Source organism: Falco punctatus, assembly GCF_963210335.1.
Source record: "Falco punctatus genome assembly, chromosome: 11".
In the NCBI taxonomy this organism is placed as follows: Eukaryota; Metazoa; Chordata; class Aves; order Falconiformes; family Falconidae; genus Falco; species Falco punctatus.
The window spans coordinates 18,964,690-18,982,382 of NC_137591.1; the positions used below are offsets into that span (position 1 = coordinate 18,964,690).

The following is a 17,693-nucleotide window of genomic DNA, read 5'->3' on the forward strand; positions in this document are numbered from 1 at the left end:
GCCTGATTCATAGGGAGTAATTTAGCTCACGCAGATGGCAGCCACATGTAAAAAGATTTGGCCATATATATCCTGTGCTTGTGCCTCTTCTTCATGGAAAAGAGAACGGCTCATCACTGGATGGGCATGATTTCAATTATCTAAAATGTAAATTTTGACTGAGTCCAGTAATGCCTGTTAAAGTAACCATAAAAGAATATAAATTCAATTGTAAAATAAACCACATACTAACTAGGACCCTTGAGTACTTCTCTGCCCTCCAGACCTCCACCAGAAATTAAACACAAAAACAAAATAGTTCCCAACAAACAAGTAAAATTGCTCACTTAAGAAACATCTCTCAAAAGGCTATCTGCAATATCAGCCAGAGCTCTTAAATGAATTACTAATGTGTCTCCTTCCATTTCCCTTGAGGTAAAGTTTTGTTTAAGGAGTTTCTTACTAAGTGCCACCACTTACTCATCTTCTTTCTATTTAGGAAAGAATTCACATGCTGCTTGTTGCACCCCTTCTTCCCTTCCAAAATGCAAAAAGACTTTCTCCTCCTTGCCTTCCTTCTGCCATTTCTTCCCCTATTAAGCGTGTGCCCTTTGTGTCATCCTACTGGATTTCTCCCCATATAGTCTGACAAGGGCATTTGAAGAAATGTAGAGATGTGGTTCCACAAGAGTTAATGGAGTCCAAATTTTGTTAATGTACTGACCAGCTGCTTGTTAGCTGTAACCAAAAAGAGCATGCACATCAGCAGTTAACTGTTAAATGCATTTTGAAAACTATTAATGAGTTGAAAACAATTCAAGCCCAGGACATGAGTACAGTGTATACTCCCAGGCAAACATCAGATATAAAAGGAGAACCGAGATGGCCTCCATATGAAATCACAATGGCTCTTACAATGGCTCTTCTCCTCAAATAATCTTTTATTGACTTTTGCCTTTTTTTTTGTTTTTTTAAAAGGAAGTTAGGGAAAAGAGTTTCAACTCAGGAAATAAAGTCATTTGTGCCCAATGCTAACTAACACATAAGGCATGTAGCTCAGTATCATTGCTACCCAGAAAAAAAGTCTCAGGGAACCTCAAAGCCGATTCAGGTTTCATAAAAATATACAATGTTCACATGCACCTCTGAAGTACTTCCCTTGCAGAGGCCCCACAGGTGCCAAAATCCATCTCCCTGTGTATGGCAAGGGTTCAACTCCCATTTAAGGGCTCACCTGAAGAAGTCAAGAGCCCCCTTGACACTACAGATGGCAGGGACTCAGACAGGGACCCCCAACTCCAGTGATGGACAAGAAAAACCAAGACTTTCGGGGGGGGAGGGGGACGGGACAGGGGGGATGGGGACATGCAGGTAGACTCTGTAAAAACTAACCACGAAATATTAACGCAATGTAAAAGCCCGAGGATGCCCTCGCTGAAAGATCACAGCAGCTTTCTTGCCACATCACTTAACTGGAAACAGATACTTCAGTGAGCAGGGTGGCTTTTCCCTTCTAACAGAAAGGCAAACCAACAGTCCAGCCCTACACGCCCTACATATGGGGTGAGCGGTCAGAAACCCTACAGTGAGACTTTCAGTGACTTGGCAACGCTTAGAACAGCACAACTTTGTTTTCAAGAACAATCAGAAAAGGACAGTGTTATTTAGAAAACAGTCACAATATCCTGGAACTTACTAGATGCAAAATAACTTTGCACTGGAGTCAGCAGTCTGTGGGTCCTCATACACATTTTGCAAGCTTTGTAACAGTCCCCCAAAAAGGGTATTAAATAAAATGAGTAATATCTCTTCCTACTACGTATCACAGGTACACAAATCATTCAGTCACCACGTGGTGGTGGCAGTTCATACAGTAAAATCTGTTTTGCTGGAATTTGTAACAGTGTGAAGGTGGCCACTGCTATGCATCTCACATACCTAAATATGTATTTTTTTAATTATTACTATTATTTTTGCAGAAGAAAATAACATTCAAACAACCCATTTCAACGTATCCATAATTAGGGAGTAACATCAGGTTTTGATTTGGGGAAAAGAAACAAGAACTAGGGACTGCCCTTCCCAACTGACAAAAGTTGGTTATTAAATAAACAGTATTTTAATACAAACAAAACCTAAGCAGACAAAGAATCTAAGACAGGGTCTGGTTAAGTCACTGCAAGTTTTTTTCATATTTTTGGTGGGGCTTAGATAAGCTCAGATGTTTCAGGCTTTCGCTGGCTAACACTGTAGCGTAACACTGAGTGTGAGGGGTTCCAGCTCAGAGTCCAGACAAGGACCACTGCCTCATTTCTTTAACAATTTTAATAGGAAAAGCATGCAAGTTTCAACGGTGCATCGTACAATGGTACGTTGTACAACGGTGCATTTCCTTTCCATAATGTATTGTATATCACTGTTGGAAACTCTAAGTTGGCAAACCCTTCTTACGGGTACAGTTACATCAGTTACATGAACAACAAAGCATTTCTGTCAGCTTTTCGTGTACTTTAGAGTAAGGAGGCGTTGCTGTGCAATAAATCAAATTGTTTCATTGCCACATGCTCCAATTCTGACAGGATATGTTTAACTTGGTGGCTGATGTCTAACCGTACCACCAGGTGAATGACAGATACTTGAACAATACTTTGATACTCCACTTCTGTAAGAGGAAATTCAGTTTTGATCTAGTACAAACATGAGCTGCTGGGAAAAAAAAAAAAGGAGGCTCCCCTACCTCTGCCTTTCAAGGGTCCCTGTGTTTGCTCTAGCCATCACGAAGATGCAGAGAAAACCAACCACTCTTCTAGGACCTCAAAAGCTCTCACATAAGCACACAGGAGCCAGGCTGAAACTTGTTCTTCTGATCAGTGGACCGTTAAACTTCCATTCCCTTCCATGAAGTTAACACCCATTATTTTACTAACATTTCATAAGATCTGTGGTAGTTTACTGGCCGTATAATGTACAGGCAGCCTTAACATCAGACTGCAAGGGAAGGTTTTTGGCTAAGGGTAAGCCTGACTCCGTCCCTACTTTAAAAACGCCAGCCTCTACTAATTAACTGAAGAGTGGCACCAACATTTTCTAATGGGATACAAACAACTGAATAAAGACACCCCCACACACACACACATTGAGGTCAACGCAGACCTGATTCATAATAAAAGAGAAACAAGGCAGAGCAGTTCAGCAGTCCCACTACTCTCAGCCCTACCACCAACGCCACAAACTTGGCCAGAAAAGAAGAGCAAAGCTCTTGTTGAGCACAAACGCCCTTTTCTCTGTATAACAGCGCTATAGGAACAAATCAAATATATTCAGAAATAAAGCACAGAAGTGCACTCTCATTCACCAATTCTTTAAGTGCCCCTAATATATTAATTAACAGTTTAGTCAACCACCTAGGACAGTCAACTGCAGCTTTCATTCACCATAAATGCAAAGAGAGACCCCATATATAACCCACAATACATTGTTAAGTCATTGTACGAAAAAAATGTTTGTATTAAAAACTTCCACTGTAACTGCACTGTTGTATTTAAATGTTCTTTGAGATTATCCAGAAGATTACAAGGATGGTTGTTTAGAAAGTCTGTGCCAGCTGCTCTATGTGTATATTAGGAGCATTACAAAGGCATCAAATACCCATTAGTGATGACATCACTCTAACTAAGAAAACATACCGATACGCATCTTGGATACAGTTACAGTGAGGGGTTAGACACAGGAGGAAGAACGTACCCCCAAGGAAAGAGGGGAGTAGAGAGCATCACAGGATCCCATAGGAAGCGAGTCCCTTCATTGGCACTACAGCCCTTGCACACCAGGTTCCCACTAAACCTCTAACTGTACCAGCTGTGGACTATTTAACAAAACAGTGTGGAGCAGCTAACAAGAAGCAGATCAGAAGAAAAAGCAAACCCATGTATCAAAAATGGAGGAGGAATATCTAAAGACTTCAGACCAGAATAACAGTATTGTTACCACCGCAGAACACGAACCCTAGGATTAATTCCATTAAGGAATATGGAGCTGTGCTACACTGCTCTAGAATTTCTGCCAAAAAATTGCCCTAGAGGCGCCATGTTATGTGACCACAGGTCAGGATCATGTCTGTCAGGACCAGACACCTACCGACTGGTTTGGAATGGGATTAAAGGGCAGAAGTTGTAGCAGCTCTGTGCAGAACATTACAGTCTAAACATGAACCCCTTCCAGCTGCAGGGGCTCACAGCCCATAGAGAAGCAAATCCCCAGAGATGGATTCCAGCAGGGACCGCACCAAGGAGCACTGGGGCACCAGCATGCAGGCTGGCACCGAGGAACACTTGAGGAAAATCATATCCCTTCCACTGGAACAGCACATTGCGCCTTTCAAAACTTTAATGAAAGCGGCTGGAAGAAGGAGGCAACACAGGTATCAGAACTGAATCAACTTCATTAGTTCAGTCAACTAGAACAAAAAATGTTGATTGGTCTAATTAAATTAATCCAGTCCACTAGGCCAAAAAAGCATTGATTCATTGCTCAGAAATCCTCCCTAATAAATCTTGATTTCAGTCTAATTTTTCTTCGAGCAATCTTGACAAATCATAGGCAGATACATGAATACTTGACCTATAAAACCATCTTAAGCACATCACTATTTCTCTGGAGAAAGAGGGAAGCTACATTCTAGGACTCCTGAAGGCAGGTACACACACCCCAAAAAAACCCCAAAATTCTTTGTTAGCAAACTTTACCCAAAATGGCTTAAGATCACCTTTTCACTGAATACTTTTACATAGTGTTTGTGTGATGTTGGAACAAACAGAAGAATTAGCTGGTTAGGTTTTCTCTGCATACAGGAAGATTTTAACACTACCATTAAGCAGCTCAATACTCAGAACTGTTTCATTAGAATTCTTTTCTCCTGAATCATATCAATAAAGTTGAAGTTCAGTCTGGTATTCATAAGAGTTGACTTACAAGCTTCTTGCTGCAAATGTACTTTTGAGATCCAGTAAATGTAACAGAGACCTAGAATTAAGTAACTTCAGGTTTTTAAATTCTTTTATTCAAAACCAACCATCACGGAGAGTCTTAAACATTTTTTATTTTGGGCATGAAATTGCTTAAAAAACCAGCTTTGCTAATTTCAAAAAATAAAATAGAGATGTCAAGAGAATTCACAGCCAATGGAACAGGGTCTTTTTCAAGACTGATTTTATTTTGCTGACACTGGCACGAAGCATTCCTTATCCCGAGCATTTTAGTGACATGTTTTGGGTTTTTTTTCTTGTTATAGAAACTATTACTAAAGTCAGTTAGCTGGCCTTTTCACAAAGGACGCTGGAGAAACATTTGCCCAGGTGTTACAGTTCAGACAACTGTAATCTTCTAAGAAACCTCAGAGTCCTTCCTATGATGCACGTTTTATCTCTCTTCCATCTGTGATGATGCATGTTATCACAGAGATCAAACATTAGCACTGGGAGAATGAAAGCGAATACAGCAAACAATATGGCCACGAGCACTATTTCAGCAAGAAAAACAACTACTACTGGCCTAGTTCCAAAAAGCAACTGAGACAAATAATATCCAAGGTAATCTCAGAACAGTTTTCTTGCCAATTTTCTCAAATATTCATTACTTTTTCAGCTTGAAGGTGAAAATATCCTATAGAACAATTAATGACTGCTTTGAATTCATTAGTGCTATAAAAGGAAAATTTGCCAGAATGATCTAACATTTCAAAGCAGAAAATGCAGAAAACTGGCAGCTTTTACAAATTATATAGTTTAACAAATCATCTCCACAGATGAAGTCTGCCCTAATGCAAGAAACTGAAGCCATATATTAAACTTCTAACATGTTGCTCAAATTATGCACGGGATGTAATGCAGCCCTATACCTGCTAAGTTCTCTTCTAATGATGCAAGGAGAGTCACATTTCCCCTGAAAATCCTTGTGCCTACAGCAAAGTTACAGTGTCTCCTATTTCCCATCCCCTTGTTTCAAGTACAACTGATTCCACTTCCTCTAAAAATAGTGTTTGTTTTGTTGTTGGTATGCATTTTTTTAATGTGTTGGGCATGGCAAGAAGGAGAAAAGAGAAGCAGCTCCATTAGGTCAGACACACCTCGGGACACTGCAACTAATTTACAACTCCAAAACTTCAATCAGCTTGTTCTTTACCCAAGATCACACAGACCTTTTGCAGTTCAGCATCCGTTAATCTAAACGCAAGCAAGGCAGGCAAAGAGTCTGACAGACCTTTCAATAAAACCTCGGCCATTTTCATACCTCCAAAAAAATGGGGGCAGAGAGAAGTTTTGAAGAATTAAGGAGATAACAGTAGTTAGCACTGATACGTTCCAAGTACTTTAAAGCTGCCACGTTAGCCCTTCCAACAGTCCTGCATGGCAGACTACTGCAGGGCAGAACGCATCTGCTTTACACATCAAGAGACCAAGACTGAGAGATGAAATAACTTGTGGCAAGATCACAGAGAAAGTCACTAATCCAGATACAAGCCTTTCATCTTCCAGCCAAAAGCCACGGCTCATCGGTTAGTCCTATGCATTTACTATACCTATGGCCATCAGGCCACAGGGACTCCACAAGAACTGATGGAGCCGGTGGCCCAGCCATCACTGTGCTCTTCTCCAGGAGTCCCTGCTCATGGCCACAGCTGTGAGGAATCAACCTGACAGCCTGTAACTCACTCCACCCCACGCTCTGCCAAGGGTCCTTCAGACACCAGCATCTACAGCTCATCACGGCGCAGGATGAACATACAGGTCGAGGCACATGGGCAGCTGTGTGCTGGCTGCCCGGACAGTGCGTGTCAGCCAAGGGGGAGGGGGAGACTCCACCGTGGTCCTCAAACAGAGCAGAGCAGGCAGCACACCTGCCCTGCCATGCCCTGAGCCACACGGAGGTTTTACGTTTCAGAGGAGACTACTCCCAGTAACCAGGAATCGTCCATTTGGACTAAACACACACACCATGTGCACAAATACGTACAACGTGTGGCCACTGCTGTGCGCTTCTCATCCTCAAGATTCCCTTAGAGCAACAACCCCAGATGTGCAAACTGACCTGTGCTAAGCTACTTCAGCAATAGCTACATTTTCAAATAACCTGTTCACCTTCACTTTCATACCATTCCTGAAGCCTAAAGAACCACCATGACACAGTGATGCTAAGTGGCCATTTACCCCCACTGATTTTCACACGTCAATGAAAGGCACACCATCTTGTGAAGGAAAAAAAAAAGGTCAGCTTGATTTAGTAGTTTGAATCAAAATAGCTTGAGGAGAATCTCCAGTAGAACATATATTTTACTGCTCCATTTAAATGGAAATTAATAAAGGAAAACTTTACTTATTCCAAATAAACTGCATCAACCATCCTTTCCAGACACAAGGCAAATCTGGTGATCTAGGGTGTGAAGAAAAGAGAAAGAGGGCAAGAAGTTAAGATAACCACAAAATCAGTTCTTCACCCACTCCTGGCTCCAAGTGTTAAGTAAAGCAAATCCATTAAAAATTTAAAAACAGAACAACATAAAAAGAAGACACCACCAAAACACAAAACCTGTTCCAGAGGAAAATCAGCTTTTTGCTGAAGAGGTAAAACAGCAGCAAACCTGACAAACATTTCCATCACCTAACCCTGAACTCCTTTATTTGTCACTTCTTCTATGCACTGCTTCAAATAATGAGAGTAATGACATTTTCGGTTTAGTTCTTTCCATCCTTGACAGGTAAAATCCCTTTTTTATTAACCGCCTATTAGTAAGTCTCACAGTGTAGTAGCTGCCAAAGAAGGGAACAATAGCTTCATCTTTTATAAAGTACACTTAAAAATATGAAGAAAAGCACACTGTGCTTGAAGCAGCTGCACTTTATGGAATTATTAAAAACCTTTGCTTTTGTCACCTGGGGTCAAATTTATCCTTGGTGAAGTTCCATTGACTTAAAACAAGTTTACACCAAAGACAAATCCAACTCAATGCCTTCAGGTAATGAAACATGGCAGAGAGTCTTTGTGCTAAATATATTTTTTTTTCTTACTCCAAATTCATCTCTCCCGTGACTTATAGCCTAAGGACTTCAGCTCCTTTTATTGTCATTAGCTACAGAGAATGAATTTATTTCTCTTCTTTGAAAAGAAATATATCTGGCCTCTGTATTCTCCCTACACTATAATATAACCAGCAGTAAAATGGCAGTGCATGCAAATATATTTCAGTGGAAAAAGCTTATAAAAGGAAAAGACTTGCAGGAATTCAATACATTTTTCATGTGCAAGTAACAACTGTTTTTCTAATAGCAGATGCTTCATTTCTTGTTGAGACACCCTAGGATCACATTCAGGAATGCTGGGTTTTGGGGTGCTACAGCCCTTAGAGCCTAATTCCTCCTGCAGCAACAGATGAAACTGTGCTGCCTGATGCTTGCACATGCCCTGCTTACTCCAAATGACAGAATTTATATTATTTGGCAGCAAAAGAAACAAGCAAGCCCAAAATAAAGTTATCATTCTGTAAAGACAAGGTAAACAGGTTCAACAGATCAACAACTGAGGTAAATTTGATGGTAGAATAATTTTAAAACAGAAAAAAGGGAGGGGGGGGGGGGCAAATACATACTAGTTAGAAGACAGTTTTTTAGGTATGCCCCAGAGTGTACCTACCACCTGACTTTGCAGACCTCTGAGTTCACAAAACTTCTGTACCTCTCCCCAACATTAGGCAAGACAGAAATACAGTCTTTAGTTAATTAAATATGCTCTTTTCACATTTTTTATTAAAGGGAACAAGGGTTTGTGTTATATCTAAGTTAAATGACAAATTGAAAAGCTAAGAAAGAGTTAATAAGGGCCTACAGTACAGAAAGGATATTAAAAGATCTGCAAGCAAAATCTCAAATCCCAATTCCCTTCAGAAAACAAAAGAATTATTTTTAGCACAGTATTTATAAAATAATTATGTGATGCTTAGTACTTGTTAAAGACAAGTTTCTCTTTTAAAAAAAACTTCAATAAACTTCCTTAGAAAGACAAGGATTAATGCCATTCACCACTCCATGCCATAAAATTTTCCGCAAAACTACTTTTCATCAGTTGAGTACTTCCCTCCAGAGACACTCAGCAACGCTGCCATTTGCCTGCGTCTATATAATTCAAATACTTCATTATGAGCTTGCTATTTCTCAGAATTCCTTTGGCATCATCCAGAGTCAGTTTTAATCAAATTACCAGACTTTCATGTTTACTGATAAATGCGCTGGTTGAGCAAAGCACTTAAGATACACACTCACTTGTTTTGCTGAATCAGGACCCACAACCCCACATCCTACTGCTCCACGTTGGTGCAGAACTCTGCTGAAATTCATTGGTTTTTAGCTTCAGAGCCTTGCTGATACAGGGAAAATTCAGTCTGCTGAGTTCAAGCCAATCCAAGTCTGTGATACAATTAACTTCTCTAAAATACATAACCTTTCTCTACATCCTGATGCTCAAGTTCTTCAGAATTTTTGTGTGGTTTTGGAAGATAAAAAAATACTATTTATACATAAACGACACAGGATCTGACTCAACTGAGCTGGTTGAGAGCCAGACAGAAGCCCAGATTAAAAAATCTAGTTTACACAGAAATAGATCACCAAATGGTAGTGCTGAAGAAACATGAACTAGAGGACCTACAGACTTAGTCTAGCTTCCCAGTTTTGGTCAGCCTTTGTATTTAAATTGCTCATTTAAAAATACCATTTACTGCTTGAAAGTATTACTACTTCTTTTTGCGTGAAAGTAAGATTAACTATAATTTTTTAATGTGTATTTTGGCTTCTCAAAGTTATCTCAGCAAGCTCACTGACAAATGATGAATTCCTATCAGATGAATGTCTGACACTAAGGTGCTTCAAATCACCATCAGGGTGCTGAAAGGACCAAAACAAAAAAAAAATCAGAAAAACATCCACCTTTAAAAGCTAGTCAGTGGTTCCTAATTAGAACCTCTCAAAAGTGAGAGCACGGTAGGCTGTGATGAAAAGAGAACTGCTGGTGCCTCACAGCCTTTCCCACCTGAAGCATGGCCACAGCACAGACAGGAGACAAGCAAGGCACAGCATGCAAACCAGCCCTCTGCTCCTCAGACACTTCTCTGAGCTTGCAAGTCTTTAAACGCTCTGAGTACTGGTTTATCTCCTCCTCTAAAAGACTGTCTATCCGGACCATAAAGGGATAGGACTGGGTGTTTTTTCAAGGGAGGCAGAAATTGGCTGATGATGCAAAAGAACTGAAGGACAATGGAGGTGGAGAGCAAAATCTCTGTCCATTCAAAACCTGCCACCACTCTGTGCTTTACTTCAGTCCTAGTAATTCAAGAGGCAACATCTGTCCCTTGGTTCTCAACCTCTAACCACAATTTAAACAAACAAAAAACCCCACACCTCTGGCAACAAACATCTTGAGGAAAAATAAAACTTACAACGTAATTACATCTGGGAAATACCCAGCCAACGCTGTTTAAAATGGAAGGAAATTTGTGCAAGTGACTCCCAGCATTTTATTTTATTTTTTTAAGATCACATCCTTCAACTTCCAGTGGAAGACTTTCTATTATACTTTCACGAATCCTACATTGCTTTTGGAAACACAGTGTTCAAGGTCAGGGGAAGTTCCTCTTTATAAAAAAAGGGAAAAAAAGATGTCATGACAAGGCCTGTTTCTTCCCGTTGTTACGCTTATTAACATGGCACCCATCACCACCGTATCTGGGGGGCACATATCCAAAAGACACATTTAGCTTACAAGCAAACAGCCTTATGGAAATAAAGCACACACGCTCTGAACCATGTAAAGATTACTTATAAGAACAAGTATGTAGAAAGAAAGACCAAAAAAAGTTATGATAACAATATAGTACAGAACCAGGGAATAAATAGCTGTTGAAAGAAAACCATAGAGACAGTCCTAACGTGAGCAGATAAACCGCTAAGCTCGATATTACAAAAAATGGGTACATTCTTCAATATATCAAATTCTTACAGTCTCTCTATCATCAAAACCATGAAATGCCATCACAAAGAGAGAGGTATCTACAAGGCAAGCACAGGCAACACCAAATGCCAGGGCAGCTGAGGAAAAGAGAACACAGCTGCATGGGCAAATTCTGGTTGGTATCAGATGCCACGGCTGTGCTGCTTTGTCAGCAGCGGGAATGATTTGCACCACTGCAGGATCTACCCCAGAAGGCTGGAATGAGACCCTTGGCTAGTGCAGTTCCATAGGCTGTATCATCCTTTTCAGCTGAAGTGAGGCAGGAAAGAAAAAGGGGGAAAAAAAAGAAGTTCCAAGTTAAAAAATTTTCCCATTCCTTTATGGAAGAGCCTATCTTGTTGAAGGTTTGGCCCTCAGGGTCTGGGGCATTTCAGTTGCCCTCTTAAGACATTTTATCAAGACATACATCATGCACCCAACTGCAAAAATTTGCCAGAAAGTAAAATAAATAGTTTCAGCCTTTGATTTAAGCCACATTAGGACAGAATATTTTTGCTCCCAAGACTACAAAGCCAGACTTGCTTATGAGGTTATCCAAGGCTGTAGCGTGTGCAGTTCTGAGCGTGTGGAGTTCCTACTGAGGGTTGCCAGACCTTAGTTTAAGCCCACTTCAAAAACATAATTCCTTCAGATAAGCAGGTAGTTTGCCAGCAGTTCTCCTCTCCATCCTGCTTTGGACTTTCCATGGGGAAGAAAAATCTCACAGTAATCAGAGTTTTCTTTGCTGTCTTTTTCTGTACAATTAAAGCTGTATAAATATAAGCTTGCAAGAAATCTGTGTACATGCTAAAAGTAAATCAGATTCAGATAAGCATTTTAGCTATGTACATCCAGGCAGTAAGGGGAGGTCAAGAGATAGACCAATATTCTTTGAATATTTATTCAGACCATTTTCAATGCAAAGTTAGCGAGGTGTATTCTTTAAGCTATTAGCATGAAAAACATGCAGTTTTGTGGCTCAGGTTTGAATATGCATCTCTGTGCATCATGTCATCTAACTCAGTTTTGGCTTTTTTTTGAGATATATTTGACACATTAGTACCTTAAAAAGCAAGAAAGAAAATAAAACAACCCCAAAACAAAACACAGATTACGTCTAGAGGATCACCTATACCTGAAGAGATAACAATGCTGAAAATATTGGAGTGTCAGCAACAAAACCTAGACCAATAATAGCAGCGCCAGTGTAGGAATGGCAAACAAAAGAAAGGTGTGCCCCCCTGCAGCAGCCTCACTACTTCAGAAACAAAGAGTAAGCTGGAAAAAGACTCAATATATAAAAATCAACACCCTAGGGAGGTGGCATGCTGCCCCCTGCCTCCCCCAGGCTTCACCACAGGCACGCAGAGATTTTATTTATACTTCTCAGTTTTATTTATACTACTATGTTAATGGTTCAAGCCTGAAAAAGTGCAGGTTCTGTACAGTGGCAACTGAAAGCCAAGCTTGCAGTACCCTGGCCACCACACTGACAATAGCTTTTACGGGCACGATCCAGTTTCTTCCACACGTGGCTAGAATGCATTGCTTGCTCCCACCTGCATTTCACCTACAGCCACAAACTCCCTGCATTTAAAGTATAATTGTCTGGGTTAACAGGACTCGGTGACTACGGACACAAAAACGTTGCAAAAGCTCTATCTAACTAAACTTCAGAGAACTGCCCTTCCTCAGTTGTAATTGTATCTGCCCAACATTTCTCCTTCATCAGAATCCATCAGTTCTTCATTGCTCTTACCTTACTGTACTCATGATACTCTGTAAAGGACATTAACTAGTTGTTCTCATTAAGAATTTATTGCAAAAAAAAGAAAATATAAATCATGGAAGAAAAACCAAAACCCACAGGACAGACATAGCTAGAAACCACAGGGATGGTGCTTCCTGACCTCCCCCTAACAAACTACGACCCTTCCTACTCCCTTCAGTTATCTTCTTCCCATGCAGATAATGGGAAGGAACCAGCCTCCAAGAAAGAAATAACTTTGAAGCTAGCCCTGCTCTGAGCAGGGGACTGGACTAGACTTCCAAAGGCCCCTTCCAGCCAAAATCATTCTGTGACTCTGTGAATAAGTATCTGATCAAATCCAAGGCCACAGTGCTTTTCAAGAATAGCTGCCAGAGGAAAACACAGAACTGGGGAGTAAAACCAAAGAAACCACAATAAACTTCAGGACAGACATGCTAAGGTTTCTGAACACTGAATAACTTTCTAATAGTAATACTATGTTTGACAACACTTTCAAATTAGTGGTTTTTAATTAAAGCTGGCTGACTTCTTAGGCAAGCAATCTCCTTGGCAGCAAAATGAAGTTGTTGTGATCAATTAAAACAGTTTTTATTTTCTACACTGGCACTTTCTTTTAAAGTAGATTTTTACACATCTATAATGACTCTGATTCACTCCAAGTCATCACTCTTCTCAGCCAAGACCAGCACTCATATCCTTAGCTCAAGCTGCGGACACACTCAGACACACCCTGTATTGCTGAAAGTTCATCTGTAATGAAGCTATTGCAAAATGTTAGCATCACGTACTATTAAACAATCAAAGTTACTAATGCTGGCTGGATGCCTTCAGAAGGTCAACCCTAGAGAAAGTCCCACAAGGCCTGAGGGCTTGAAACAACATAATTTTCCATGCTAACAATGAAAGAAAGCCAAATCGTAACACATTTAATTGCTCAGCCCTGTCTCTTCCAAAGCTGGTCATCTTTTCCACAGTGAGGACATCTCAGATTTAAGCAAGCCATCTGTCCACTGTCCACTTTTCCCAATACCTCATTTTGACTGACTGTATATCCACTTGGCCCCTTCTCCAACGACCCACGCTGGACATGTAAGAAGAGGCTGCCCCTTGCAACCACAGGAAGAACTTTGACAAACAAACATACCAAGAAGAATCACTTCAGCACTCGAAGAAACTACAATATAAGCTAGCTACTTGGAACTCTACAGATCCTTCCTTTCTCTGTCACAAGTTATTGCAACACTGTTTTAAAAATCCCTGTCTAGGACAAAACACGGGACAGGAACAACCCTCATAGATGTCAATGCCTTTTCCTAACTTATGAGACCTCCAGTAACACTGACAACTGCTACAAAAAGGTCTTTGCCATCACCATTGACAGATAACTATGAAACAGATTAGACAACTGTCAGGAATGACCGAGGTGAGGTTTATCCCAATAGCGCAGGAAGGTTGGATGGACTTGGTGACCTATTACGAACCTTTCTGGGATTTTGTCAGAAATGTCTTTTTACGAACTAGAATAATCAGGACTTAATTCCCGATTATAGACCCTGAAGGCAGCACTGAGATGAGCCGGTATACCCTTCCAGCCCAGCTCTGTAGCGAGACCCTAGCTCAGTTTTACTGGCACAACACTGCACACAGGGTAATAAATCCAGCCTCTTGAAAGAGCTAATGGTTCAGCTTCGGCATCACCCTGAGAGAGCCACCCTGCTTCCACTCCCAAAGGCTTCCACTGCAAGCTTCCCCTTTGTAATATACGTGCACCATGCAATGCTCTTTTTAAAAAAGGAATAAATAAATAACCAAAATAATTTACGTTACTACTGCAGTTCTTTAACGATTTTAAGAGGAGACATAGGTGCATGAAAACACCCTTATAGGAACAGCATTGTTTCTCACATCACCATACCAGCAATTATGATCATAATAGTTTTATATAAAACCTAGATGTAAATATAAACTTTAGCTGACCTACATTTTTCCAGCACAAAAAAGTATTTTTGATCAATTATTCTGAATACATACAATCAGTTACACTGAATGCATGATTTACATAATGCCACCTACCTGCAGCTGCAAAGCACAAAATCATCAAAGCAAACACTGAAGTCACACAACTTGAAGACATTTTTGCAAATGCTGTCTTCTCAAATCAGCTCCCTTTGTAGCTCTTCATGTAGATTTACTTCCTTTGAAATCTGTGTTTTGAATTCAAATCTTCCAGACTTTTAATTGCCTACAGAAAGAAGTAAAAATACATTTCAATACAAATATAACTTACAGAAATGTTACTAGATATTTAAGATTATCCCTCTTGTAATAAGAGAAAAAACAATTCTTTCTTAGAGGACTGTATTTTATATTGCCAGATACCCTAGGTACTGATAACTTGGGACTCTTCCCCCCTGTATTTCAGCACCACTTTGTAGCCGTTGCTCTTTCATATCTTGCATTGTGCAAGTTGTGACTTGGAAGTGAAATCCCAGAGTCCTTTCTGTCAACTAATACTGAAGTCCTGGTGGAGCCTACCAATGGTACTCGTAGCCCCAGACATGTTTATTTTAAGTATTCGGACTTTCTCTGGGACATACAAACATTTGTTTGCTTATTTATCTGCTGCTACCTTCATTAAACCAAGGAGTTTTTCACATGCTGTAGCTGGTTTATGGGTAACACAAAAAGTTTAACATCGTTTCTCAGTATTCACAAATTCTGAAGGCCACTTGACACTAAATATAAAGCTGCTCAGAATCTTTATTTCAAGAGATTTCAAGTGATATACAAGGTCAGTAAAACAACTTAAATGTGCTATACAAACAAATGACGATACAGCTGATGCCTGCAGGCATTAAAAACATGAAAATTCTGACCCTAGAACGCACGCTGCAGACTTCCTAGGAGAAACACTTACTAGATGCACAATATCCTCTTTCACCTTTTTATTTTTAATCTCTTCTCAGTTATATAGATGTCCAAAATGAGACTAAAGCCCAAGTAAGGAACTAGAATGTTGGTATTGTATTCAATCAAATAAAAATTCTATCTACTTTACTTAACTACCAGCCTTCAGAAGCAGAAGATGACAGATGGTGCCTCAGCAACCACTAACACTCACCACAAAGCAATGCAAGCAATTATAAACAACCATCATGGGGCTAAGTGACAGCAAAATGCTGAGTCAGGACCAAAACCTCAACCCTGACAACACAAACACCATTTAAAAAGGTTCTTGCTGACATTGAAGTGGAATGAAGTGCGAAGTCAGTCAAAGGGCTAGGCCCTGTTACACAGCATGTGCCACGCTGTGCACCATCAAAAGTCTGCACAAGGGAAACCTGCACCTAGACCAGCACTTCCAAGATACCTGCTGATAGCACTCCTATGGCTACAAGGAAAGCAACAGACACTCCTTTACAGAATTTCTCCACGGGTTATCCAGCAGAGATGGCACTTCCCTGTGCAGAGGGAGCTGCAGCTGCCCACTACGGAAGGGCTGTTGGTGCCCAACGCCAGAACTACAGCCTCCAAGAGGCCCTTTGCTCAGCGCCCCGCTCCGAGCAGCTCTGACCAGTCTCAGTGCCCCCGATCCCAACGGTGTGGGTGGCGAGCCCCAGGGTGGCTCTGCGGGCTGCTGGGAGCACCCAGACACCACACTTCTGCTGGACAAACACACGGGGCAAGGAAGGAGCTGAATAGCCAGCACACCCTGGGGTTTCAGGCAGTTCACTTTCAAGCTCAGCATCCCATCTAAGAAGTACATTTGCTTTTGTTTCCTGTTTGCTTTTGACACAAAATGTTTTAGGTTGAAACTCTGTAACTGGTTCTCTCCCCTGCACCTCCTCATCACCTCCCTTCCAGTGGCTTACATTGTCAGACAGCAGCAGTGACTGAAGGAACCCCCCAGAGAAATACTAACTCTAGTAATGCTATCTTTATCTTTTACCTATTGGTGCTCAGTCTGGGGAAAAGGAATTTGCTCTTGACTCTGAAGAGCTACCCACCACTTTGCACAGTGTAAACAAGACCCAGGTACCTTGTTATCTGCTATTCACAACGTTATGTATGATTAATATATAATTAGATAACCCAAACTGAAGATTCTTTCCCATCGTCATTATATTACATGAGACTGCCACTATCTGTGAAAATACTTACACATACTAACCTAAAACCTTGACCTCAAAAATTAAGAACCTGTTGCTTAAAGTAGCCTTAGCTGAAAAAAAGCACCCCAAACTGCGTTTTTTGTTCTCTTCCATGCAATGTCCTTTTTAAAACTGTCCCTGAACCTAGGGACAGATATTAGTTAACCCAAGACAAACAAATGTTTCAAGAAATAAACAAATACCTACTTACATATCATTCAGGTAACAACATCAGGTCTGTGTAACTTCGCTTATTCCATCTTAGAACATACCACTGTTACTGAGGTTGAATGCTTTGTCACTTGCAGGTTCTCTAGCACAACCTATTCCTTCCATTGCTTACTAGGATCAATACATTTTAAGAAATGATAGGTGAGGCTACTACCACACAGCATGACCCAAGTAACGACACTCTGCAAGGAATTTCTATCATTAATAGCAAGACAAACAACACAGCCTCATAAAGCAGCAATAGTCCACCCTAAAACCCCAAATAAGCACGATTTACCCAAAGATTTCTTTCATGACGTTTTGTAGAAGATGGGTTTGTCTTCAAGAAAAAAAGAAGTTCAGGAGAAGGATGAATGCACACACACAAAACCAATGCTAGAGACAGCTCAAAACAAGAAAAGCTCAGAAAATGATGGCTTCCTCGGGCAATTTACAAGGCTTGTGAAAATTACTCATCCTGGACCTACTGGAACCATCAGTGAGTTCCTAGATACCTCTCATCTCCCCCTAGAGTGTAAGGTTATAAA

General features: G+C 40.6%; 1 protein-coding gene across 2 annotated transcripts in view; it reads right to left on the reverse strand.

Moving 5' to 3' along the window:
- Positions 1-17,693, reverse strand: part of TGFBR3 (transforming growth factor beta receptor 3) — a 117,821-nt gene that overhangs the window by 87,798 nt on the left and 12,330 nt on the right. For both annotated transcript variants that reach the window (XM_080406515.1, XM_080406516.1), the window contains exon 2: positions 14,858-15,026. In XM_080406515.1, coding sequence (XP_080262641.1) covers positions 14,858-14,918 — 61 coding nt within the window. In that variant the 5' untranslated portion in view covers positions 14,919-15,026. The remainder of the gene's footprint in view (positions 1-14,857; positions 15,027-17,693) is intronic.